The 25890-nt window shown below is 53.5% G+C and overlaps 2 protein-coding genes across 5 annotated transcripts in view; one reads left to right on the top strand and one right to left on the bottom strand.

Moving 5' to 3' along the window:
• PSAP (prosaposin) overlaps positions 1–7214 on the top strand; it is a 28668-nt gene extending 21454 nt beyond the window's left edge. For both annotated transcript variants that reach the window (XM_057505956.1, XM_036928480.2), the window contains 7 exons: positions 1718–1849; positions 3367–3462; positions 3787–3973; positions 4065–4216; positions 4545–4625; positions 4929–5036; positions 6138–7214. In XM_057505956.1, coding sequence (XP_057361939.1) covers positions 1718–1849; positions 3367–3462; positions 3787–3973; positions 4065–4216; positions 4545–4625; positions 4929–5036; positions 6138–6173 — 792 coding nt within the window. In that variant the 3' untranslated portion in view covers positions 6174–7214. The remainder of the gene's footprint in view (positions 1–1717; positions 1850–3366; positions 3463–3786; positions 3974–4064; positions 4217–4544; positions 4626–4928; positions 5037–6137) is intronic.
• Positions 7215–7409: 195 nt separating this feature from the next.
• LOC118933776 (cadherin-23) overlaps positions 7410–25890 on the bottom strand; it is a 71254-nt gene continuing 52773 nt past the window's right edge. For 2 of the 3 annotated variants that reach the window (XM_036928472.2, XM_036928471.2), the window contains exons 15-35: positions 23248–23364; positions 21884–22108; positions 21136–21305; positions 20776–20913; positions 19654–19773; positions 17990–18167; positions 17631–17842; positions 15453–15644; positions 15178–15291; positions 14416–14545; positions 14058–14309; positions 13818–13979; positions 12168–12424; positions 11697–11794; positions 11253–11373; positions 11091–11170; positions 10909–10949; positions 10705–10765; positions 10097–10226; positions 9783–9905; positions 7410–8407 (exon numbers count right to left, since the gene is read on the bottom strand). In XM_036928472.2, coding sequence (XP_036784367.2) covers positions 8081–8407; positions 9783–9905; positions 10097–10226; positions 10705–10765; positions 10909–10949; positions 11091–11170; positions 11253–11373; positions 11697–11794; positions 12168–12424; positions 13818–13979; positions 14058–14309; positions 14416–14545; positions 15178–15291; positions 15453–15644; positions 17631–17842; positions 17990–18167; positions 19654–19773; positions 20776–20913; positions 21136–21305; positions 21884–22108; positions 23248–23364 — 3248 coding nt within the window. In that variant the 3' untranslated portion in view covers positions 7410–8080. Of the gene's footprint in view, positions 8408–9233; positions 9339–9782; positions 9906–10096; positions 10227–10704; positions 10766–10908; positions 10950–11090; positions 11171–11252; positions 11374–11696; positions 11795–12167; positions 12425–13817; positions 13980–14057; positions 14310–14415; positions 14546–15177; positions 15292–15452; positions 15645–17630; positions 17843–17989; positions 18168–19653; positions 19774–20775; positions 20914–21135; positions 21306–21883; positions 22109–23247; positions 23365–25890 lie in introns of all 3 variants that reach the window. The other variant, XM_057505952.1, reaches the window with a different exon arrangement.

The raw sequence follows: 25890 nt of genomic DNA, 5'->3' as shown, positions 1-25890 counted from the left end.
GGTTAATAAGTAGGCTGGCGGGGGAGCATCTGCATCTCTCTCTGTGAGCCAACACATGGTACTGGGGTTCTCATCTCCCCTTCAGGGGGCCAGAAAATGAAGCCAGCAGAGCCTTGTGCTCTGGTCAAAATCAGAATCTAGCTGGGCACATACAGGCTGCCGTTGTGATGCTGGAGAACGATGGGTGGCCCTGGCCGTGCCTGAGCTTCCTTCATTGTAGGCCCGACTTCTGGTGGGATGCCTTGTTTCTGTCACAACTCGAGAGCATTGCATGTCTTCAGTCCTATTGTTCATAGCCTCACATGCTTCTGCTGCATGAGCAAATCATTTGCAAATAGCGAGCAGACTGTTCCTGTCTGTTGGATCCAGAGTTGGAAACAATCTCTTGATTGTGGCTTCCGCCCCTCTGGGTGGTGGGGTTCTGGGGGTCCTGGAGCCACATCAGATGGCTCAGTAGCCGGCCATCAGCATAAACGGAGTACAGCTGCAGACTGTTCTTAGGGAGCCAGTGCCCTCCGGGGGCTGTGCTGAGCATTGTCACCTTCTGAGCACTGGTGTCTATTTCTAGGATTAGAGTTAAAGATTTTTCAAAGGGATTTTTTAAGTCTAATGAAGACGACTTTAGCTGAAATACCTGAATTTTTGTGTAGGCTGCCTCAAGGAGGTAGTAGAACAAAGCTGATCTGGGACAGAGCAGCCACACACCTCCTAAATCTTTCTGTCCTTTTTCTAAAATGCTTGCTGTATCTTTGGCCCCTTTCTGATTTCCCCTCCCCCCATTCTTAAAGGGTGCCAAAGACGTGATACTTAGGATATACTTCTCAGACTCCCCTGACTTTGTTTAATTCTAGAGCCTTTTTACTGTTAAAACAGGATGGACCCTAACTGTAGTCTAATGCTCTTCCCTTAGCAGGCCTCATTTTTAGCAATCCTGTTCTGCTGCTTTATGGTTTGGTGGTGGGAGGCAGATGCCATCAGGCCCAGAGCTTGTTGCTGGTTGCATTTGGTTCACAAAGTATACAGAGTGTATATACTTTTCTCATACTTAGCCATCATCATAGTGAAATGGTCAAGATGTTGTCCAAACTGTCCAATTCTTTGTGCTTTGGTGTCTGGATGGGGAAGGGGATCAATCTTTGGACCTTGTGACTCGTCAGTTTGGGGGATTGGGTTTTTGTGTGTACTGTGCTTGTACAATTGTGAGCATAGAATGTGGATTTTAAAAAGCCAGCATATCCCCTTAAAGTGCATTTTAAAATGGTCCTCCACTGATCATCCATTGTGGTTTTATTTCAAGCACATTGGGTTTTCTTTTAGTTTATGGACATATCAGTTCCTCATCTAGAAAGAACCTCTAAGCTTACTCCTTACTGAGAGCAAACCAACCCCACTGAAAAGCAGGCTCCAGAGCAGACCAGGTGTCTGCAGATGGTTTGGTCATCCCTTAAGGTGCGGGGAGTGGGCCTTCCCTGGCTGCTCTCGAGCAGAGGTGCGGTTCTGGCTGATTTCCCGTTAGAGCTTTGTGTGGTTTCCTGCCCCACGTAAAACTGGTACATCTGCATTTGCACAAGTACCTTAGATGTGATATGGAACCTTTGCCTGCCTAGGGGGTAGTCAGCCTTGATACTGGGACCAGGATGCACCCCACCCTTTGTCTGGGGCTGAGGGATGAGGGGTATAAGGCTGCATCTGACTACTTTTTCTCTGCTCTCTTCAGCAACCCAAGGAGATTTGTGGGCTGGTTGGGTTCTGTGATGAAGTGAAGGAGATGCCCATGCAAACACTGATCCCTGCCAAAGTGGTCTCAGAGAACGTCATCCCTGCCCTGGAGCTGGTGGAGCCCATTAAGGTACCTGATGTCAGTGTTTTGTGCTGGCCATGGCTGTGTGCCCCCCTCCACTGCTTGTTGCATCACTTCCTACAAGGCACACAGGTTTTGTTGGTCCCCTGCTTGGCTCCTCAAGTCTTTTGAGTTTGAGATTTCTTTTATAGTGTCCTCTACCAATACTACATCCCAGGGCAGCACCTCCCACCGCCTACCTGTACTTTCTTGGTTTTAAACCCTCGTGCTTGTGCAGATCAAGTCTTCATTTTCAGCATGCCATTCAGCCATAATTTTTCAGCTCTAATTTAACCTTTCCCAGGGTGCCTTCTGTGGCCTCCCTCGCCTCCTTTCCCACTCTGTAACCATAATATAAACTTGATATTCTCAGAACACCCCCAGGGCTTGTGCCAGAAGCTTCTCTGAGCATGTGGCCTGTGCATGCACGGGTCTTCTTTGTTTCTGTAGCACCCTTCATTTAATCAGTTTATATTTCAGCACTTCTTATGGGTCAGATGTTGGTTTAGAGAGTGAGGCCTAAAACAGCTTACGTACCATGGTGAACAGATTTGTCCTTGTGTTTGTGGGCTCGTGCTATATATAGTTAAGGGCCCAGGCCATATGACACATTATCACATGGCCTGTGCATGAAGTTCTTGCTCTAGAACTTCCCCATGTCACTTCATCTTCAGCTGTTTGTCCCTCTACTATCATCTGTCAGGATGAGCAGTGAGGAGACCACAGGAAAGGGGTAAGACGTCAGGTGGAACTGGGGAAACACTTCTACCTGCCCCACCTTGCTGACTGAATTAATGGCCAGAGAAAATGGAGCATTGTAGCTTGTACTCTAGCCACATGTTCAGTAGTTAAATTTAAATAAAAAATTTAAAAACTCGGGTCCTTGCTTACCCTAGCCACATTTCAAATGCCCAGTGGACACATTGTTGGCTAGTGGCTGCTTTATTGGATGGGAGAGACAGAGAATGTTTCCACTGTCACAGAAAGAAAGAAGAAAAAAAATCAACAGTATTGCTTTATTGAAGGTAGGCTCTCGGCTGCTAATGAGACTTCACACTCAAGAGCAGACCTGCAATGTGTTCAGCGCACTTGTCTGCCCAGCTGGAATACTGATAGTGGGTCCCCACTCTGTTCCTGCCCGCCCCCCCCCCCCCACCTCCCCAAAGTGCACACTGAATGATGTAATTATTGTAACCAAACATGTCGTTGTGTGGACCACTCTTTGGGGCTTGGGGGATGGATTCACTGCTTCTGTCTCCTGAAGTATGAATCCCTGGTTTTTGGGGTGGTGGCAGGAGGTAGTGTTGCTGGAGGACTGGGGAAAGGGAGAGGTTCCCTCCATATAAAAACAGCAGGGACTGGAATGTGAACACTGGGAGGAGGCCACACCATTTTGAATTCAGTAAGAAGTGGCCCTTTGTGTGATGCTAACCTGTTCCTGGCCTCTGTCCCCTCCTTTAGAGGAGCCAGGACCAAGGGGTGAGGTGAGGGTCTCAGCATTAAAGTGCTCTCCTACCCTTCCACAGAAGGACCTGGTCCACACAAAGTCTGATGTTTACTGTGAGATGTGTGAGTACGTGGTCAAGGAGGTGGTCAAGCTGATTGACAACAATAGGACTGAGGTATGTGGGTCTCTGAAGCGCTGCCTTCCTCACCGAGGGAGGAATTCGCTGTCCCCTGGATCCAGAGGGGCCTAGTGGGAGAGCCCCGCAGAAGAGGTGGGCTTGGACACCAGCCTGGGAATCCACAGCCGCTGCTTACCAGTGGGTCCCTCTGGGCGGGGGTCACGGGAGGCCACTTCGCCCCACTTTGTAGTTCTAGTCCTTCGTGGGGCAGATGGCACCTTGCTGTTGGCTGGTTTCTGGCCATGTTAGTATTTTTAGAAGCTCTCCCACCCTTACCCAGTCTCCCATTTTCTCACATGGTCCTCTCATCTTGTTTTTCAGGAAGAAATCATCAAAACTTTAGACAAAGTGTGTTCAAAATTGCCAACATCCTTATCTGAAGAGTGCAAAGAGATAGTGGACACTTACGGCAGCTCTATCCTGTCCATCGTCCTGCAGGAGGCAAGCCCGGAATTGGTGTGCAGAATGCTCCATCTCTGTTCCTCCCAGCGGCTGCCTGTACTGACTGGTGAGCCCAGTGCGGGTGAGGCTGGCTGGCCCCTCTGGGGTTTGGAAGGGCCCTGCCAGCTCTGAGCCTGTGCTCTCCTGTGCCTGTGTAGCCCATGTGACTCAGAACGGTAGCTTCTGTGAGGTGTGCAAGAAGGTGCTTGGCTTTTTGTACTACATCCTGGAGAAAAACAGCACAAGTCAGGAGATCCTGGCTGTTTTCAAGAAAGGCTGCAGCTTCCTGCCGGACCCATACCAGCAGCAGGTATGCTCTGGGCTGCTCTTGGCTAGACCATCAGAACCTGCCTGGGGAGTGCAAAGGCTGGGGTAGCTCATTGGTGGTCCTCCTGACTCTAGAGTTCTGAGGGGAAATCTGCCATTTCTGCCTCCAGGCGTGGAGTCCAGGGAGGTTTTCTTAGAGGCAATTTGTTGGCTCAAGTGGGGCCACTGGGGAAAAATAACAGGAGCAAGGGAGGGCCTGGGCCTGCTGGGCCGGCAGCGTGGAGTTCCTTAGAAGGGCATGTTCAGCGCCCCCTTGAGGTCTTCTGCGTCTGCTTGGGCCCACCTCGATCTGTATCCACTTTACTTACCAGTGTGACCAGTTTGTGACCGAGTACGAGCCTATGCTGTTAGAAATCCTGCTGGCGATGGTGAATCCTCCCTTCGTGTGCCAGGTGAGCTCCACTGGGCAGGGTGGCTTCTCAGGCAGTGTAACCTTGGAGGGGCTGCGTGGGTGGACCCTGGCAGGGTTCCTCTGAGCCTTCGGTCCTGGGGCAGAGTCTCTGGGGATGGCGTGTGGGAGAACCAGAGACCAGGCTTCTAGGCCCCACCACTTTACTTGGCAGCCCTGACTTCTTGAGAGCCCATGTCACAGCTCTGATTCTGTCTCTGGAAGCTGATAATCTCACTTTTGAAAGGATTATTAGTTGGGCAGATCTAATTCTTCCCCCTTCTTTTGCCGTTTTCTCACCATATAGAAAATTGGAGCCTGTTCCACTGCCCGTAAGCTTCCTCTGGGAACTGAGAAGTGTGTCTGGGGCCCAAGCTACTGGTGCCAGAGCGTGGAGTCAGCAACACAGTGCAACGTGAGTACCTGCGTGCAGGCTGCCTTGCCAGCTGGGCAGCTCACGTGAGAATCCCGCTTTAGTAGAAGGCTCAGGGATCAGCTCTCTGTCTGCCTTGATGGCAGGAGGAAACCGGAGGACCAGACAGGCGGTTAGGCTTATTTGTGGCCACCCAGCAAAGGCACGACTCAGTATGTACTTGTCTTTGAGGGGTGAAGGGCCAGAGTGGATATTTTTAGTGTTTTTTTGCCCCTGCTTTCTTGCTTTTGCCTTCAGTTCACTGGTGATATGGCCAGATTGGCACAAGGTCACCCCAGGGATTGCACAAGGCCCGCTGGATTCATTGCCCCGGTTCTTGCATAAGTCCAAGTCCTCATGTGCCTTGGGTCTGGAGCCCAGGCTGACTCTTCCTCCAAGGCCAGGCAGAGTGCTTCCAGGATGGCCCTGAGTGGCCTCCTGCCCTTGAGCAGCAGCCCCAGGCTGGGCAGCCACCAGTGGTACCTGCACTGCTTTCCTGGGTGGGATGTTTGGACCCATCTCTGTTACTTGACAGTCCTTTGCGCAACCTCTTCTTTCTCGGGGTTCCTCATGACCAGTGGGGCCTGATTGCTGGTGTTGGGGAGGTTGCATCACATTGAGCCACAGAAGGGAAGGGGTGGCAAGGCTTGCCGCAGTGAGGCCGCAGCCTAGCTGTGCTCCCTACTTCCTAGCACGGTCAGTGGTGGAATAGGTTTCTGCCACTCTCCTGAGTATACGTGCATGTGGGTCCCCGAGCTGGTGTGAGTTGTGCCCTGGGGCCTCTGTGCAGCCTATCAGCTGCATGCTGAGGCTCAGATGTGTGACTTACAAAGTGGTCCTGGGCCCTGCCTGCATGGGTGCTTCCCTGCAAAACTAATTTTTGCCTCTGCTGCTCTGGATTCTTGCTTAGGAGTCCCCAAAACTCTGTTGCCGCACGCTCCCTGGTTTTAAATGAGATACTGTCCTGGGTCTTCAAGTGTCTGGTGCCATCCATCTGACCTAGGGCAAGATAACAGGTCCTACTTTTGGCTGATGTCTGATGCATTAATGGGTCAGGAATGCAGTTTGTCAAAAGACTAAACCCAGTTTTTTCTTCTCCGTCAGGCTGTCGAGCATTGCAAACGTCACGTGTGGAACTAGAAGGAATGTTCCATCTTGGAGAAACTACAGCATCTTTTCCTACTCGGGTCTCTGGGAGAATGAATGCACAGATTTCTTTGTCTTTGTTGTAAAAATAGGACTTCTTTCCTTCACTCCATTTCTTATCTCCCTTGCAGCATTTCTGTCAGCGTGGGAGGCGACAAGCCTGCTGCTGACAGAGCTGCTTCGGTATCCCTTTTCTCTCTGCTTGGGGGGTGGGGGTGGGGGTGCTGCTCGCTGGAGTCTTTTAGCCTATCCTTGCATGGTGGTTACCTGGAGGAGAGGGTGGTGGATGTCAGCATGAACCAGAGCTTCTTGACTGAAGGCTGTCCATCCCTGTGGCTGGGGCCTTGTTCTGAGCACTGACAGGGGCTTGGGAGCTGGTGAGCTTGGACTTCGGAGACCTTTGGCTACTCTAAGGAGGGACCTTCCCCCTTTCTGGGCCTGAGAACTACTACAATGTAGTTCTCACTATACTAGTAGAGATTTTGGAAGCAGCTGTTCGGGAGATGTGGGTTGGGCTCAGGTTTGCTATCCTTGGGTCAGCTCTCCTGTGTCTTCCCTGGTGATGCCTTGTTCGGGGGTTCTGTAGGTTTGGGTGGGCGGGGAACGTCTGCCCGAATGTAACCTGCTGGCTCTGTTGAAGGCCTAGCTTTTGTGTGTGTGTGCAGACAGTGCTGACCCTTCATTGCCTGCCTTTGTGTCTGCCCAGTGCTGAGGCCCTGGTCTGTATTGTGCTGCTGCCCAGGACTCCCCAGTGCTCTGGGCAGTCACAGCCCCCTCACCTCTGACCTTTCTTTCATAGACGTCCTTTCTGTCTGGTAAATGTGGGTCCTTAGTCTCTGGCTTCTAGGTAGAGGCAGTCTGCTGGATGTGCTGTCTGGAGGCCTTGGCTTCTGCCCTGCCTCTTCTGTTTGGCTGTACCTTCTAGTTGTGAGGGGACAGCAAAATGTGCAGTTGCTACTAAATGGACTGAATGATTTTTTTGGTTTGTTTTGCAGTAAAGTTTCAGTGACTTAATAAAGTCTCAACCAGACCTAAGCCTGACTGATTGATTGGCTCCGTAATCGCCAGCAGTGGGTCAGGGGAACACTTGCAGGTTGGGCCCAGAGCTTCCCTTCACCCCCACAACACACCAGCCCCGAGCCAGCCGCATTGTAGTTTGCCAGAGCCAAAGTGGATTGCTGCCTCCTTGTGATTTGCTTTGCTTTTTAAAATTCAGACCATTCCAGAACGTGTAGTTCAATGAGTACCAGTTAAACAACACCAAGGGGGAGATACTGAGGGAATACACGTGAGCACTCTGCATTCAAAACCCAAGGGAACACCAGTCATTTCTCTTTAAGGAGCCGGGCACGTTTGGGAAGCCAGTGAAATGTAGAGAACGTGGTTTGCTGACATTGACCATGTCCGTGTGGGGCGGCAGGGATTATTCATTGTCCCCACCTGATGTTCAGCCAGGGATGTGGCAGAAATGCTTTGGACTTGAGCTGAAGTCAGCCAGTCAAGGCCCGGCAGGGTACACCGGTGCTGGGCTCCTGTGGTCTGTGGGGGGGACATACCGGGAGGGAGGGGGGAGGGCCTGCTTGGCCTCCTACAGCTCAGCCTGGGCTGAATTGGTGGTCAGACTCCTGGGCCTCCAGTGACCCTCCTTACCTTGTCCTTAGGTGCTTAACATTTTTGATTTTTCCTAAAAAAATAAATCTTATGAAGATAGAGATCAGATGCTGAATGAGCGTCTGGCAAAAGTGGAATCTGAGCAGCTGAGACGGGCCACTGCTGGTCCAACTCAAGGTCATGCACCCAGAGCTGGCCTGGGGTGGGGCCCACACCCCAACGTCCTGCCCCTGCCCTGGGAGGCGGCAGGGGGCAGGCACTGCTCACACCAGCGAGGCTTCCCTGTCTGGTCATAGCTCTGTGATTTCCAGGGGGCTCTCCATGATCACATCACGAAGCTTGTGCAGGGGCGTGGATTTGGCGGACTCTGTGCGGGCGTTGCGCTCGAAGGCGGTGGCCTCTGCGGTTGTCAGTGTCTCCAGTGAGCGACCCAGGCCCTTCTGGTCATCCTCGGGCAGGCTGTTGAGGTCGGTGGCCAGCAGTGTGCCAGTGCTGCCGTGAACCATGTGGATGCTGTCGGGCCCCTTGAGCTCCGTTGGTGGCTTGTGGCGGAAGCGCAGGCTGCCCGGGCTGGGGCTCCGCCCCCCTGGCTCCTCTTCCAGCTCAGTCTGGATCAGCTGCAAGAGGCCGGGGTCCCCCAGTGCTCAGGCCCGTGCCCAAGGGGTGAGCAGGTGGATGGCCCCAGAGTCCCATCTGCTCTGCCTGTTGCCTGCCTGCTGTACTTGTGCTACAGCAGGCCCTGTCCCAACAGTGTTTCTCAAACTGGGTGCAAAGAGGAACCATGGCTACTTAGGGTACTTCAGATGTATTCTCTGGAATGTGGGCTTCCCATGAGAAATCTCCTAATTTTTTATATTCACTTGGATGATCTATAAAGGTGCAATAGTGGTGTCTGGATTTGTTACCAAGTTTGCCTCAAGTGGGATCAACTCTACGTTGTCGCCAAGTAGGAAGTATCCTCAGCACTGCCCAAGGGAGGGATCAATAGGGTATAGTGGAGACTTACATGGGGCTTTGTCCTGGGCAGAACTATTCGGCCTTAGTTTATTCCATTTGGGAATGTTAGCCCTGCTGGGAATCTGAGTTTTTAGATAAAAGTCTAACTTTTTAAAGTGTTCATGTATCACTATAGACAAATAAACATGTAGACCTATTTGACTCTTCTGCCAGTTTCCTAAAATGATACCCCTCAAAGTATCTTCTTGGGGCTCCTCAAATCTGAGAAACACTGCCTCAGCACCCCATCTCTGGGAAGCCCTCTAGAGAGCCCAGAAAGCAAAGCCTGCCCTCTGACTTCCTGGACCCCCACCCATTGCTGTCTTTGGCCCTGGCTGCTGAATTCCAGAGACTCTGGGAAGGACGAGGTGGACAGGAGAGCAAGAGAGGGAGAGAGCACCCCCAGGGCTGGGGCACGGCACACAGCTCCCCAGCCCACCCGGCTACCTCGGAGATGGAGGAGTGGCAGGAGGAGGCTTTTTGCACCATCCGCTGTGCAAAGAGCTTTTTGAGCCGCAGGTAATCCTCCAGGACCACCTTCAGCAGCGAGCCCTGGGGGAGGGAGAGGGTTAACCCCCCACCAAGGCCCACCCCTGCCTGCCCCACCCCTCACTCACTCCCACAGCTCTGAGAGGGTGATGGAGGGTGACTCTGGAAGTCTGGGATATGCAGGTGTCTGAGCCTAGGATAGAGGATCTGGAGCAGAGTCTGGGGACTGCAGCCAGCCAGAGCCCATGTGGACTCATACCAGCTCCCTGGCCTCCAGCCACTGCAGGCGTGAGCGGCTCATTAGCCTGGTGCGCAGGCCTTTCTGCCCTGGTGGTCCTGCCCCAGTGGAAGACAGGTATAGCTGAGACTAAAGGTGGAGAAAGCTGTGTCCTGGGATCCTCCCCATCCCTGCATCCTCTGGAGTGGGTCCAAGCTCAGTCAGGGATCTGGGTGCGGGCTCCTGGAAGGGGTGGTGGTGCAGTGCAGGAGGCTGCAGGGAGGACTCACCTTGATGGGCCCCTCCCGAATGATCTGGCCCAGCTTGGCAATGTTGTCATACTCCTGAATGGCTGCCCGAAGGTACCGGTCGTCATCGGGCTTGACCGCTGCTGGTTCACGCCCAAATGTTCCCTGGGGAGAGGGGACATTAGTTGGAGCAAAGGTAGATCAGACAATTCACGCACGTATGCATGCACACGCACACACAGCAGCCGACCACCCCCCAAGAATCCAGATGCTTGACCAGTGGTGGCAAAGACCTACCCTACCTCCACCCTGTTCCTCGTCACCCGCCCCCAGTCCCTTGGCCTGTCCTGGCTCACGTGGGTGCGGGTGGGGCTGTTCCACAGGTCGGCAATCTCGCTCAGGTTCTCTGGCAGGTCGTCCTCGTGCTCTGCCTGGGCAGCCAGCTCCAGGTTCCGGCAGAAAGGATCCAGCCACACGGGGTTGGCTCTGCGGGTGGGGGTGAGGGGAGCAGAGAAGGCTTAAGTGGACAGATGTCCTGGCAGGCTCACCCCTAGCTCCTGCCTGTTTGCCAGACTAACAGTCGTTCCTTTCATGGGACTGGGGGTTGAGGGCCACGAGGAGCAGGCCCTTTGCCTGTGGGACCTGTGGGGCCTCCTTGCATCCTAGGACCCCACTAGCACCAGAACATGTCAACCTGGGTAAGCTTTGGTGCAGAGGCCACACTAGTTGCCCGATGTCTCCGCCCCCTGGAACCTGGGGTCCTGCTGGCTGGGGGCACCCAGCCCAAGGCCAGGGTTTCTGAGGGAGGGGAGAGAGGGGTGGCTGGCCCACCAGGGAGCGCCCACACCCCCAGTTTCAGCCTGGCTGTTGCTTCAGTGCTTGAGGTGCTTCGGGGATTCACTTCAAGGGGAACCTGGGCGGCCTCCCCGAAGTGCACCCAACAGGGCTTGGGGGCTCCACTCACCCGTCGAAGGAATACTTGTTGGTATTGGGCATGTCCATGATGTCCACGAAGCCCCGGTTCCCTGCAGGGAGGAGGGTGGCGGCACGGAGGGGAGAGGGGTGCACTCCACTCGGGCTGGGGAAGCCTGGGCCTCGCCCAGGCAGGCACTCCAGGCCCCCAGGAGCCCCAGCTGCCCTCTCATCTCCCCACCCATCACAGTCTCACCTGCTGAGCCAGCCACAATGGCCTTGAGCTTCCTCTTGTGTCTGAAGAGAAACAGAAAGAGGGGCTGGTGAAGGAGGCTGGAGCTGGACTGGCAACTCAGTGCTTGATGGCCCTGCCTGCCTCCATGACTGTCCCTGACAGGCCGGTCAGCCTCTAAGCGCAGGGGTGTAGGGGTCACTTACACGGTCCTGTAGTACCAGTTCATGAGGATGAAGAGCATGGCAGCCAGGAAGAGGAGAATGGCCAGGACAATGATCGCCATCTGCGGAGCAGGGCCAGGCATGAGTGGGTGAGCACAGCCAAGGCTGTGAGGGGGCAGTGAGGGTGGGTGCCAGCAGGGGTACCTGCAGGGCAGACATGTCATCGGGCAGCCGAACAGAGATGGCAGGCTGCACGTCCAGGACGTTGTAGTTCCGGAAAAGATTCCGCAGCTGCTCCTTGTTCTCATCAATCATCTGGATCACCCTGGGTGAGGGGCAGGGGCCTCAGCTCCCATTGCAGCCACACCTCAAGCTCCTGCCTCAGACTCCCAAGTTCACCCCCACCACCCAGCTGGGGTAGCCATGTATCGTACAGGGGTCACTATCCTGTAAGATGCTGGGGGAGTAAGGCTCTGCTTATATCCCTAAACTGTGTTCTCTACCAGCTCTGCCCACCTCTGGGGGAGAGCCCCCCACAGCAGGCCTCACGGTGTCCTCTGTGCTTCCTTTGGTGAAGCACAGATTTGGTGCCTCCCCTCCCCAACTCCAGGGCAGGGAGGCAGGCAGACAGCCTGAGCACAGACCCACCGGTCCACGTCCAGGATGCGGTTGGTATCGCGGTTGACCACATGGATGAGCAGCTCTGTCTGTGCAAAGTTCACCCGACCCTTCTTGTCCACGTGGAACTGGGTGAGAAGGGGTATCATGCGGTGTGGCAGGCATAAGGGATGGGATGGGATAGGTGGGCCTCTTCTAGAAGCCCCTCCCACTGTACCCTACCAGTAAGCCCATTATTAGTCATGCTCATTGAGGACCAAGACCATATCAATCACTTCACTGTACTGTGCCAGGCACTACCATTAGCTCCATTCTACAGATGAGGAAACTGAGGCCCAGAGAACTGAACAGACTTTCACAAGACCACACAGCTAGGAAATGATTAAAGAGGCACATACCCCCTTCTCATACCCCTGACCTTTCTGCAATGCCCTGTCCCTGTGGCCTGATCCCCCTACTCCCCCGACTGCCCTTGGACCCAGGGTGGGTTTTGTGATGCACCTGTACATCATCAGTGTTGACGATGGCCCCAGTGATGTTGGAGAGGAGGCGGATGAACTCCTCTTCAAAGCCACGGACACGGTCAGGAATCTCATTAATGACAATCTTGACACGCTGATCATCCCTCAGGATATAGATGCCTATGATGGCTGTGTCATTATGGCCTGCCAGGTCCCGGGCCACAATGTCCACCACAAAGTAGCCAGGGCTGTAGGCCATGAAGAGGTCAAAGGTGCGCAGAATGCCATCCACACTTCCTGCAGGAAGAAACCATGGGCAGGGTGTGGCTTCGGGGCCACCCAGTGTCCCTGCATCCCCCAGGAAGGCCAAGGGCCAGGGCATTTGGACACACTGAGGGGAGGCAGCATGGGCCTGCAACAACTTGGCACAGTGTCCACAGGGCACCGCAGAGAGCAAAGATGACAGAGGGGTGGGAATAAGTGAGTGTGAGGGTCCATCTGAAGGAGCAGCAGGGCTGCTTTCAGCTCAGCTGGTTATGGTCACAGACAGTGCTGCCAGAGCTTGCACTTCTTCTAGAGATTTCTAAGTTTTTATTTAAATGCTGCATATTAAAGCACAACTGTGGGATGCACTGGTCTAAGGATGACCAATCTGGGACTCTGTTACCCCAAGCTGAGACGCTATGGAATAAATCTGAGTCCCCTACCTGTCTGTCACACACACGTACTTCAGAATTCCACAATCACAGTAGAGAGGTGACCAGGGGTACAGCACAGTCTTCTCTTAGAAGACTGTAGACCTGGGTTCAAAAATCTGCCCCTGGCTAGCTGTGTGACTTTTAGCATGCCACGTAGCCTCTCTGTGCCTTAATTTATTAAAATAAGAGCAGTGGGAGCTCAGAGGACAAATGGTGGTGTCTGGTTGTGTGCCTGCAGGAGATGGGAACTAGACTTTGAAGGATGGTTAGGGGGGGCATATATGAAGGAAGAGGTGAAGGTCAGGATGGTATTCCAGCAAGTGAAGCCAAACGGATCAAAGGCCCAGGGGAGGACGGTGTAGAGCAGGTTAGGAATGGTGAGCAGTTCAGCTTGTGTGGGCACAGGGCCCTTAAGGACAGCAGGGGGCTGTGGAACCAGAGAGAGGGGTTAGGAGGAAGACCAGTGAGCCTTGAAAGCCAGGCCAAGGAGTCTGGATTGACTTCTGTAAGCAGAGAAGAGCAAGGGATAGGTTGGGGCTAGAACTAAGGTAATGGGACACCAATACCTGACCCAGAGAGACTCGGCTGTCCACATGTGCAAATGCACAAGCAAACATGCATGTTTTTAGGTATAAATGTACTCTGCATTCTGGCTCCCCAGTACCTGGCACAATGCCTGACACAGACAAGGGAGCGTGAGGTGCACAAACAGAAAGACAGATGAATGGAAGGATGGATGATGATGGAGGAGGAGATAGGAAGAAGGAAGAAAGAAGAAAGTGGGTAGGTAGATGTAGGGACAGACAGATTGGTGGACAAATGAAAGGATTTACCAATGCTGGCTGGCTGGCTGAATGGTGGGTGGACGGGTGGATGAATGGAAGGACTGATACAGTTGGCTGGCTACCCATACCCTGTGGCGCCCACACAGACCCCATCTCCTCCAGACCACAGTCTCTGCAGTGATGGAGGTCTTGACTGGAGGCCCCTACCCATGGTGAAGACCTGGCCCACATCCTCAGAGTCATTGGCTAGAGTGTGGAAGTAGTGGATGGCCAGGATGCTGTAGAAGACGAGGCTGTTGTTACCAATGTCTGCGTCCAGGGCCAGCACCTGGATCAACTCTGAGCCCACCTTGGCATCAGTGGCCACACCTGCAGAGATGGGCAGATGGGTGTAAGTGGCAGGGCAGAGGCCACCCCACACCCCATGCCCAGGCTCTGTCCCAGCACCTGCAGTGTACTCAGCCTTGGTGAAGCGTGGGGGCTGGTCATTGATGTCCTCTAGCACAACGTGCACCTCCTGTAGGGTGAGGTCTGTGACCAGATCAAGGGCTAGGGAGGGCTCACGGGGAGGTGTCCAGCTGCGATTGCTTGAGGCCTTGACAACGAAGGAGAAGACGGCTTCACGCTCCCGGTCCAGGTCCCGCAGCACCAGTAGACGCCCATCAGGCTGCAGATGGAAGTTCTTCTCTTCGTTGCCGGCTGAAGGTGGGGCCGTGACACAGGGTGAGGGGGCAGCGCCAGGCTGGGCCCACTGGGTCATCTCCAGCCCCAGGGGAGGTGTGGCACTAGCCCTGTCGGGCCCCACCTGCGATGAAGTAGTACACAATGGCGTTGGAGCCCACATCTGCATCCACAGCACCTGTCACGTTGCCCACGAGGGTGCCATGTGGTGAGTGCTCGGGCACTGTTAGCAGCTGGAACTGGGGTCTGCCTCTCTGCAGAGGGAGGGGTATGTCAAGGGAGGCCAAGGGTAAGTCCAAGCTTCCAGCTCCTGCCAGAGGGCCCTTGGCATGCCTTTGTGGGTGCTGAGGGAGTTTATTGTACAAGCCTTGTGGGGTTAGAACTGCTGTAACCTCAAGGGGGGCAGGGCTGGGCTTGACATGTTCTCTGAAGTATTCTAGCATCTGAATGGATGTCTGAACAGGAACAGGGTGGGGAGGGGGCCCTCTCTTGTGTGTACACACCCACACTTACATAAGTCTCCAGGGAGCATCACATCCCACATGCACACAAGAGGAGAAAACCACCAAGTCATACTCTGTGTCTACAGGAGGCTCAACCCAACTCAGTGAAGCAGAGCTGATGTTCAGCTTCCTGTGTGCATGTGGGTACAATTAGGAGCACTGTCAGCTCTGTGAGTCAGGCATTCCTGTCTGCTTTTTTGACGGGTGGGTAGTGCCTTGAAATAGTAGCTGTTTAGTAAGTATTTGTTCTTTGGAGCACATGCAGAGTTTCTATGGATCCACCTGGGTGTACCACAAGCACAGAGTGCTCCTGCGAGCCCGAGGGCTGGCAGGTAGGTGAGTCCCTGTGTGCGAACGACCGGCGCAGGGGATGGGCAACTCACTGGAGGCCTCACGAAGAGGGGTTCATTGTCGTCGACGTCCTCCAAGGCCACCTGCAGCGGCTGCATGGTCTCATATGGCACCGGCTGGCCCAGGTCGCTGGCCACCAGGATAAGCTGAGCGCGGAGGAGCACAGAGTGTGCGCCCCAGGTGGGCACTCCTCAGGTGCCAGGTCACCGCCCTCACAGACGTTCTAAGGTGGGCAAGTGGTGGCCCCGCGCCCAGAGGAAAGCCCCTCCCTCGGCCCCGCCCCTCGCGCCCGGCCCCGCCCCCTTACGCTGTACACCGCCTGCTTCTCGCGGTCCAGGCGCTGTGCAGTCTGGATAAGGCCGCTGATTGGGTCGATGGTGAAGTACTCCCAGTCCCGGTTGCCAGTAGTCTTCAGAAAGCTGTAGCGCACAGCCCCATTGAGGCCCTCGTCCTTGTCTGTGGCGTAGACCTCGTACACGTTGGAGCGCAGCGGGATCTCCTGCAGGAGGTGTGCAGGGAGGCTCCTGGGCCATCTGAGAAAATCCCACCTCCCAGGCCGCGATGGAGCGAGCCCTTGTTCTTTCTCCTCCCGCAGCTGGATGCCCTTGCCGCCTTCCAGCATGCTTAGGAAATGCCTACCTGTCTAGATGGACTCTCCTGGAGTCTGAGCATCACTAGAACATCCTCTCAACCCCCCAGCGATCAAGACCACTGCCCACTGATGGTTCAGCCTGGGATCCACCATGCTCCAAACCCTCAGGGTGGCCACCTTTCCAGGGGCTACCCCCATCCCTCTGATCCCATTTCACGCTGAGTGGAAGACAGAAGGGGGATCTTCGGCTGCCTTTGTTCCCAGGTCTGTCTTGCTCTCTGCTACCCCAGGCACAGGAGCTCTGGGAATCCCCAAACAACACCGTCTACCTCATGGGGTCCTTAAAGATGGGGGATAGGCAGGTAGGATGACATGGTGAGTAGACTGGACACTGGGCTTCCAGTCTGGACACCCCAGTTCTAGTCACTGGGGTTAGTTACTAATCCACTGTGTGACCTGGACATGCCACTTTACCTCTGAGCCTCAGTCTCCTGAATCCCTTAAGTCTGAGATATCAAAAAAACCTAATTGATATTGTACATTGACCCCTATAAAAGCCACCCAGACTACAAAAGAAAAGCAAGTTTCTTTGCTTTTAGTTGAAAAATTATCAGCCCAGAATGGCTTGCACTCTTCATCTCATTGATCATGAATTGGAAACTCTGAATGGCAGCTACATCTAATTAATAGAAAGTGGCATGACAAATAGATAATTACTTAACAAATGCTGGTTGTTTGGGAGACAAGGATCTTTCAAAATATGGAAACCTTGAAGGTAAAACCTTAGTAAATGGGGCCTTTGGTATGGAAAAGAACTAGACTGTTATTGATTTATACCTTGCCTCATTCCACAAAAAAGAGTTGAGGCAGCTTACAAGAATGTATAAATTATAATGAAAGTGAATAAGTTTTAAAAGAATCAGGGTAAAGGAAAAAAAAAAGATTGGCAGGAAGATAGAAACTGAGAGGTGGGAGGCAAGGTTTCTGTACTAAGTCCCTAGAAGGTCATTCAAGGCGGGCTGACCACTCTGAGTCCCTTAATGGGCAAAGCAAAGAGGACTGCTCAGTGACTGCGTAGATTCAGCTACACACAGACCACAGGGGAAAGTACAGGGCTCCCTGGAGCTCAGCCCTGGGAAAAATTTCTCCTGTGGAAACTCAAAGAGGAGACAGAGCGACAATAAGGACTTCGACATTCTGAGATACAGGGACATGCTGAAGTTTGGGGAGCAAAGAACAAGTTGGAGACACCCTGACTGCACCACCAAGGAGCATTTTGGGCCTGGATGCTGAGAAGGAGCAGAAAGAAGAGTAGGAGACAGAGGAGTACTTCCCTATCTTTACAAGGCAATTTAGAGCAAGGAATGAAATAATAGGAGAGATTCCAGGACCTCAGCCACTTCCCCTTGTTTCTTATTTTGATGCCCAGCCTCAAATTCCGGGCTGCTGCTACATTGGTATCAACAGGAACAACAGACAGACGGAAGGAGCATGCATGTTTATTTTGAGACAAGTATGGGGGAAGTGGGTTTCTGGGAAGACTGTCCTTGGCAGACATCTAGAAGCAAGAGATAGGGCATCTGCAATTTTTAGTCCTATTTTGCAGATGAAAAAAAGACTGAGGGAAGTCACCTGCTCAGAGGCATTTGGCTGGTAAGTGATAGAGTTAGACTTGAACCCAAGTTCAAGTCAAGACTTGAACAGCCCATGTTACTAACCAGTGTTCAGTACTTCCCTGTGGGCACTGAGCAAGTCCATTGCCTATTCTGGCCTCAGTTTCCCCACCTTCACAGTGGGGGCCCTTTCACCCTTCCAGGCATGACTGCGGGATGAAGTGGGCTGGGTTTTGGGAGGGAGATGTCAGTAGGCAGGGGGCCCTGGGCACAGCAGTACCTCTCTGATGTGGAGGATGGTGCCGTTGGGCGGACGCACGAAGATGGGGCGGTTATCGTTGACATCAATGACCTCCACCAGCAGCATGCTGGTGCCCCAGAGTGGGGGCTGTCCTCCATCCGTGGCCACCACAGTCAGATTGAACCTCTCATAGGACTGCAGCGGCCGCTTGGTGGTTACCAGGCCCGAGTCCATGTCCACGTGGAAGGCCTCTGGCAGGTGGGGCAGGAGAGCAGGGCATGGCTCCGGCTGAGACGTCCTTTTCATCCCTCCTCCTCCTGGCCGGGGGCTGCAGGCATGGCAGCTTGCCCTGCCTCCCTCTCTTCTAAGGTATCATGGGTGGGGAGCAGGCTACATACCTGCACCAGGGCCCTCAAGTGAGTAGGCCAGCTCCCCATTGGAGCCCTCATCCTGGTCGGTGGCCATCATGGTGAAGACCGAGGTGCCCTCTGGCTCATTCTCATACACGCTTGTGCTGTACTGGGGCTTGGAGAACTGTGGGCGGCAGTCATTGACATCCAGTACCTGGATCACCACCTGGGGGGAGGCCGAGGTCAAAGGTCAGGAGCAGGTGTCCCAGTCACACAGGAGATTGAGCTGGTGTGGACAGTGCCCACTGATGGAGTCTGACCTCAAACAATTTATTCAACTTCCTGAGCCTCAGCTTCCTTAGCTGTATGCTGGGGATAACAATATTTTACCGCTCAGGGGTTTGTGACGGTATATGCTACGTCATCATGGTGTGTGTACAGTGCCTGGCTTGAGCAAACAATGAGCAGCTAGTATTGTGGTGAACAGGTAATCTGTGTCTGGCTTCTGAAGCAGCGAGCCTCCCCACTCACCTCCTCCTCTGTCCTTCACGCCTTCCCACAGTAGCCCTACACATCTGACTGTAATCTCGGGCCCCTAATGTGGACTGTGATTCCTCCACTCCCAAAGGGCCCCTCTTGACTGGGATTTGTGTCTGGCCAGGAACTTGGCCTCTCTGCTGACGCCACAGCCCAGGGCAGGTCCTAAGGACACACCAGGCCGGGAGGCCTTTTTTCCTTCCTGGCTGCTGTGGCCCAGCCTGACCGCATCCTCCACAGAGCCCTTTGCAGCCCCCTCTCAGTGCCCCAAGCGCTTGCCAATCTCCACCTCCCAGGCTTCACCACTGCCCTGGGAGGGAGGTACCACCACTGCTCCTGCCTGCTGCTAGCACCTGCGCGTTTGACAGCTGAGGCTCAGAGAGGTTGTGTGACAAATGCAGTGTGCTCAGCTAGAGGAATCTTAGTCCTCCAACTCCAAATGCTGTGCTGTTTCCAGCACCATGTGTGACACACCACAGCCTCCGTGATGGGACAGGATGCAGATGTGTGGGTGCTTCCAGCCCCTTCCCCCCGCCTGCTAATGCAAGTCTGCCTCTGCCCACTCAGTTTCCCACCCCTCCACCCTTCAGGAGAGTTTCTTTTGGTAAGTTTGATTATTGTGGGGAGAATTGGAAGAACTGAACACAGGACAGCAGAAAGAAGAGGGAGGGAGGAAGGAAGGGAGAGGAAAAAAGTCTCAAGGTGTGGGGGTTTGGATAGAAATGGGGATATTGGCCTCAGCTTCCCTAATCCTGTGATGCTAGGACTAGAAGGGCATTGTGAATTTGATTGATCAGTGTTCTATAAGACACATAAATAAATGTAATTGAAGTGTAGTTATGTTTGGTTGCTGGACTGTGTTTCTTTCAGTGGGACACCATGGAGACACTGGGTCGTGTGAGCCCCAGGCATTTATTGGGGTTACATCCAGGTATGTTTAGCTGCCTTAGCAGGGGTTTGGCACAAGAGATTTCTCCTAGAGAGTCCCCATCTCCCCAAGCCAGAGCAGTTGTGATCCACCCAGCTAAGCTCTTGCCTTCTCATTCTTGCTGCCATGTCTCCGATGGGGCCTGTGGCTTTGCTCCGGCTCTGCAGTAGTGCTTCTCTGAAGGCTCTGCTTGCTGCCTCCACCACTCCAGCCCCTCGGGTCCCTGGACCAGGCTGATGCCACTCACCTGCACTGAATTTTCTCGGCGGTTGCTGGCTACATCTCCAGGGTTGTCTTTGGCCAAGGCAGTCAGGATATAGTGGTCCTTCTTCTCCCGATCCAGAGAGGACAGCACGTAGATGTCACCCTTGTGGGGGGAGGGTAGAGTCAGAGGCTTCATCCATCCAACAGGTATTTACTGAGCATCTACTATGTCTCAGACACTGGTCTGGGTTCTGCAGATACAGCACTGAACAGCAGAGACACCAGCTCTGCCCCCATGGAGATCACATTCTGGTGGCTCTTGGTGCCCTCACTGCCCGATCCACCTGAACGGGATGATGGCCCAGGCTGGGGCTCACTGCCTGGCCAGTAGTACTCCACAGATGTTCACTGTTCACAGGGCTGGGCCAGGAGCATGTCTGATTGTTCACACCAAGTAGGCTGAAGGGGCCGAGGGCAGGGGAGTGTGGGCGGGGCTGGCGTCGGAGGGTCCAGGGGGAGTGGGAGGGAAAGTCCAGTTCCAGTCCAGCAACTGGTCCTGCCTGGCCAGCCACCCCGGGGCCACAGGGCTCTCTCCCTGAACTGAAACAGCAGCTTTGAACCAAATTGCAGACCTCTGAAATCATCACCCATCTTTTCTCTTCATTTTCTGCTCTACAACAAGTCTGCGACTCATGGGGGCCAGGGGGATGCATGCATGGGGGATTCTTCACTCCCCAGCATTGAGTATACAGGGCCATGTATACGGTAGGTGCTCAAACACTGTGTCCATTTTCTGCAGAGTTGCCTATGCTTCTTTTTTGGCAGTTTCAAAAAGCATCCACATGGACTTGAATCAAGTTTTTTAGCATGGTGGGGACACATCTCAGAATTTTTTGTCCCACAAAGGGCTGTTTCCAAAAGACTCTGGCCACTTCCTTCCATGTTGGCTGGGACAGAAAAGCCACAGTCCACAGGATGTTTGGGACCCTAAGAACAGGGCTTGCCGACTCAGTTGAAAGAAACCTCTGAGGCTACAGATGTCCAGGTGGCTGGATCCAGAAATGGGTGGGGGTTACTACAATACTTTGGGTGTTTTCCCAGTCTGTGACTCCTGGCCCTTCCCACTTCCCACTCCTCAAACCGAGGCCCTCCATTGCCTGCTTACCGTAGTGGGGTTGATGGCAAACTTGCCCTCTCCATCCCTGAGGCTGTACTCAATGAGGGCAAAGTTGCCTGAGTCGGCATCTGTAGCAGTGACTGCCAGGATGACTGTGCCCACAGGCACATCCTCAAAGACAGCTTCCTAGAGCCCAGGGGGCAGGGACAGAAAGCAGGCCAAGGTCAGCCCTAGAGTCTACACCCCTGCCCAAGAACTCCCAGCTGCAGACAACCCAGGGCAGCAAGCCGCTCACAGGGTGGCCACTCCCAGGGGTTTAGAGGCTGGCAGGGTGGGAGTGGAACATGTCCGAAAACCCCAAAGAAAGGGCACAGGTTCTGAGCCCAGTCTGTTGGCCTGGCCACCCACCTGGTAGGAGGGCTGGTCAAAGATGGGGTTGTTGTCGTTGATGTCCACAATTTCCAGATAGACAGGGATCTCAGATGCCCGGGGTGGGGACCCATTGTCTGAAGCCCTCACGGTAAAGTTGAGCCAGTGCACTTGCTCATAGTCTACTGTCTGGTTGGCAATGACCTTACCTAAGACACAAAGAAACCTACTGCATTCTGGCCACTCCTCACCCAGGGAAGCTCCCCAAACTGTGAAGAGAAGGATCTGGAGCTCTGAGAGGCAGGTGTGGTCCCTTGAAGGGGGCAGGTGGTCAGGCTGCACCACTCAGTGTCAGGCCGGGGGGCTAACAGCAACTATTGTCCAGCTGTTCTCCTTACTGGAGGGCGAGCAAGCTTTTCACAAGTCAAAGGGATGAACACCAGCAAGCCCAGGCCCTCCTCTGGACACTTCTCTCTCGGCCTTCTTGCTCCTTAGGTGGCACTCATAGTAGAAGCTTGGGCAGTAGAGCTCCTGGTGGAGGACTCCAGGTTTCCAGCAGACCTTAGAGGGGGCTTCCGCCCCACCCTGGAACTAGGCACTCTGGCCTTTCTGCTAATTTGGGCATCTGGTAGTGAATGGAATGTTGGCCATCTTGGATCTTGCCCAGCCCACTGAGGGGGTGTGGGTTAGCCCCAACTGGAGAGTGAGAAGCAGGCTATGGGCCCCCTTGGAGGCTAAGCAGGCACAGACACATCCCCCAGCCCTCCTCTGGCAATTTCTCACCTACCTGCTGAGGAGTCTTCCAGCTGAACATAGCCTGGGGGCATCAGGTCCAGCACGGTGTAGGTGATCAGCCCATTGAGGCCCTTGTCAGGGTCCACGGCTGCCACAGCAATGAGCGTGGTGCCTGGCGTGGCCCCCTCCACGATCTGTTCTGTGTAGTAGGTGATCCCAAAGGGCTTGAACTGGGGAGTATTGTCATTGACGTCCAAAATGTTGACTGTCAGCTTGGCTGGGGTAGAGGCCGGGGTGAGGGTGGCATGAGGGCACCTATGTGGCTAGGCCAGGCCTTCCAAAGGCTAAGCCAAGTCCAGAGAGGATGGCAGCACCTCACAACCATCCTTGGCTCAACCCTAGAGCCGTGGCATGTGACTCTTTCCTCTAGTTGGCTCACTCACTCTTCCAGAGGGAAAGGGGCTTGAGTTCTACCAACTTGCTGGGTAATCTTGCTGAAACCCTGGCCTTTACTCTGCCTCAGTTTTTCTGACCCATCCAGTGAGACAGGACTCAGGTGAAGTTGAACACCCTTTCCATGGTTTAGCCTTCTACCTCCCATCTGAGTTGTCCCCTCTAATCTAACCAGCCTAGGCCCTTTGCCTCTCAGCGAGGGACATGGAGGAGATGACCAGGTCTGCCCTTCCTTCCTTGGGCCTCTGGGCTCTAAAGATAAGCAGACATTGTCTGTCAGGCTATCTCCCTATGCCTGGGGCTTGCCACATGGCAGAGGCCACACCATCCCTACAGCCCTCTCTCTTCTGCCCCCACACAGTCCATGCCTCTAGCAGCCACTGCCAGCTTATGCCTCAGGCTACAGGCAGGACAGCCTGTGCCCGGACCGCAGAGAACAGCATCATTGGTGCCCCCCTCTTCTCTGCGGTCGCGTCTGCACGTCCCACCCTCCCAAGGCAGTGTCTGCGGACCCAGGTCTCCTTCGCTGTGCTTTCCTTCCTCTGGGCTGACCCATGGCTTCTTATCAGATCTGAGATTCCTGTCTCACATGTCAGACACGCCCTCTGTCACCGTGGGATTCCTATCTAATTCTCTGTTAACCCATTCTTCTCTCAATCTTCTTCCAGCTTCTACAAAGCCTCCTTCTCATTCTGAGCCCTGGGGGTCAAGATCACACATAATTCTGGGCTTCTGGATTCCCCACTGCTGAGCTCTGCCTAACAACTAGGACACAGGCGCCCTGAGCCTCACTGTAGCTGCCACCTTCCACATCCTTGGCAGCCCCTGCCGCTGGGTCCCGCTGCTCCCTCCCCAGGGCCAGACCTGTGCCTGTTCCCGGCCCACACTAGCCCCCGCCCACCAGCCCCACCCCTCCCCCAGGGCTCTGAGTAGCCACTGGGAGATGCCTGTGGGAAACCTTACCATTTGGCACGCTGACAGAGTGCTCTGGTAGGTCACTGGCCTTGTCAGTCACCGAGAGAGTGACCTCATAGGTGGCAACCAGCTCCCGGTTCAGGGGAGACTTCACCATTACAGAGCCTGTAGAGCAGACCAGGTCAGGTTCAGCCCGAGGGAACCCCCTAAGGTCTGGGCCTCCCAGGGGTGCTCCGGGCCAACCCTCCCAATTCACACAGGGTCCCAGTGGACCCGGAACTTGCTGGTCTCATGTTTGCCTGGGATGAGACCATAGCCACCTGCAAGCTCAGGGTATATCACTCTGCCCCATTCCCTGCTTACTAGCTAGGTGGCCTTGGGCAAATTATTTAACATCTCTGCCCCTCTGTTTCCTCATTTGTAAAATGGGGATAATTATAGTACCTACCACATAAGGCTATTTTGAGGATTATAACAAATTAATTGAATTTACATTTTTAAAGGGCTTAGAACAGTGCTTGGAGAATAGAAAGTGCTATGTAATTGTTTATTTAAAAAATGTTTGTATTCTACAACAATGTATGCTGAACACTACTGAATGTACACCTAAAAATGGTTAAGATTAAAAAAAATGGTTAAGATAGTACATTTGATGTATGTTTTTTATCACAATCTAAAAAATGCTTATATTCTAGGGAGATAAGGACAAAGGAAGGTCATGGCAGCTAAAAGGCCCTATGGGTGTTCCCTGGAGGAGACAGTGGTGGGCAGGCTGGGTAGCAGGTCCACCCCTTTGTCTCCATTAAGTGGGGCATGTCCTGTGCTGACTGTGGGGCAGGATCAAAGTCCTGTGTTGGGATCTGCAAGGAGTTGTTTCCTTCTCTCCTACCCACTGCCTCCCAGAGCCCTGGCAGCCCTGAGTCACACAGGACCCTCCAGAGACTTAGGCTTGAATTAGACATGGCCTGGCCAGTCCAGGGCTGGCTCTGTTGGGTTGTCTCCTTCCTGCCTGTTGGAGGGCCTGGTGATTCCTCCTCCCATCGGCCTCATCCTAGGGTGAAACTGCCTCTGTGTCTTTCCAGCGCCCTCTCAGGCACTGGGGTTTCTGGGATTCTCTTCTCCCTTGGCAGGCCCCCCTGCTGGGCTTCTGTTCTCCTGGGGTCCCCAGCCGTGGGGTGGACACTTACCCTGGGCTGCTGCCTCCTCCTCCTCTTCCTACTCTCGCTCCCCGTCCCCGAGGCTGGGGAGCGAGGATGGGGAGAGGGTGCCTGCATTCAGTCTGCAAAGGCTGGGCCACGGCCTTGGCCCAGGCCCCACAGGATAGGAAGGGTGGTGGGAGTGCAGTGGGTATGGAGGAAGGCAATGGGTGAAGCAGAGAAGAGATGATGTGGGAAGTGACAGAGAAACAGCTCAAACCTGCAGGCCTGCCAGCCGTGAGGAGGAGAGAAGAGGGTTAACATCAGTTAGTTGAGGGTGCAGAGGGGATGGAGCAGAGCAGGGTATGGGGGACAGTAGGGGTCATAGCTGACCAGGGCAGGAGGTTTCGGAGGGGGATGGAGAGAAAGTGGCAGAGGGAAAAGAAGCCAGGGGAGTAAGTGGTAGCCCGGTTGGATAGGAGTGCTCAGGGGTCTGAGACGGGCAAGAAGAAAGGAGAGGGAAGGTAAGCAAGGGAGGTGGGGAGAGCATGAGGAAGAAGGGGCAGAGAAGACACTGGAAAGAAAAATAGAGAAGAGAGTCAGTCAGAGGGAGGGAGACCAGAAGAGAAAAGTGGTATAGGCATCAATGCAGCATAAAGTTGGGCAGGGGTGCAGAGCAGCTCTCCACGGCCTTGACCAACCACTGAAGTGGGAGTTTTGCTAACCTGGTACATGGGTAATCTACTTAATTCTCCTACTGCTTGTGATTTTGCTGTCTTCTTTTTCCCTTTGGGCCTCATGTGCCTATTAAGTTAATCATACTCTTGTTCACTGCACACTGTGGTCATTGGCACTGCTCTTGTTTCATGTAGGTTTCTATTTCCTTTTAACCCACACTCCTCTCTCCTTCCCTTTTCCCCTCAGGCAATCATTGTAATGTACTGAATTGCATTTTTTATTTGAAAGTGTTTCTAAAAATCATATATTATTTTTGTATATGTATTTTACATTTATACAAATAGATATGTATGTATATATATCCCATTGCATTTCTTACTCTTTTCAGTAAGTATTTATTTTTAAAGTCCATCCACATCTCTTTGAGTGTGTCTAATCTATCGCTTCTAATTTTCCTGGTATCTCATGGTGTGCACCACACAATGATTTACTCTCCAACGTTCTAGAGTTGGATGCCCAGGTGGCTTCCAACTCCCACCACCAATAACAATGCAGTGAGCATCCTCAGATAGTCCTATTATTGACCTGATAAATTCCGTGGGATATAAACCCAGGAGGAGAATTGCTGGATTACAGAATATAAGTGTACTTTTTGCTAGATTGCTGTCTGGATGGTGGAATCAGTCTAAACTCCTACAGTAGTTTATGAGGGTTCTGATGTTCCCACATTCTTACCAAAACTTAGTATTGTCCAGCATCCTAAAATCTGATCACATATAGAAAACTGATACTTCATTGTTGTTTTACTATGCATTTCTCTAAATAACAATGATTTTTAGCATTTTGCCATAGTCATGTTTGTTTTTCTGTCATGCCT

This window comes from Manis pentadactyla, chromosome 8, assembly GCF_030020395.1.
Source record: "Manis pentadactyla isolate mManPen7 chromosome 8, mManPen7.hap1, whole genome shotgun sequence".
NCBI classification, from domain to species: Eukaryota; Metazoa; Chordata; class Mammalia; order Pholidota; family Manidae; genus Manis; species Manis pentadactyla.
Note: the sequence above shows the minus strand (reverse complement) of the source record. Positions and strands in the feature narration are given on the sequence as shown.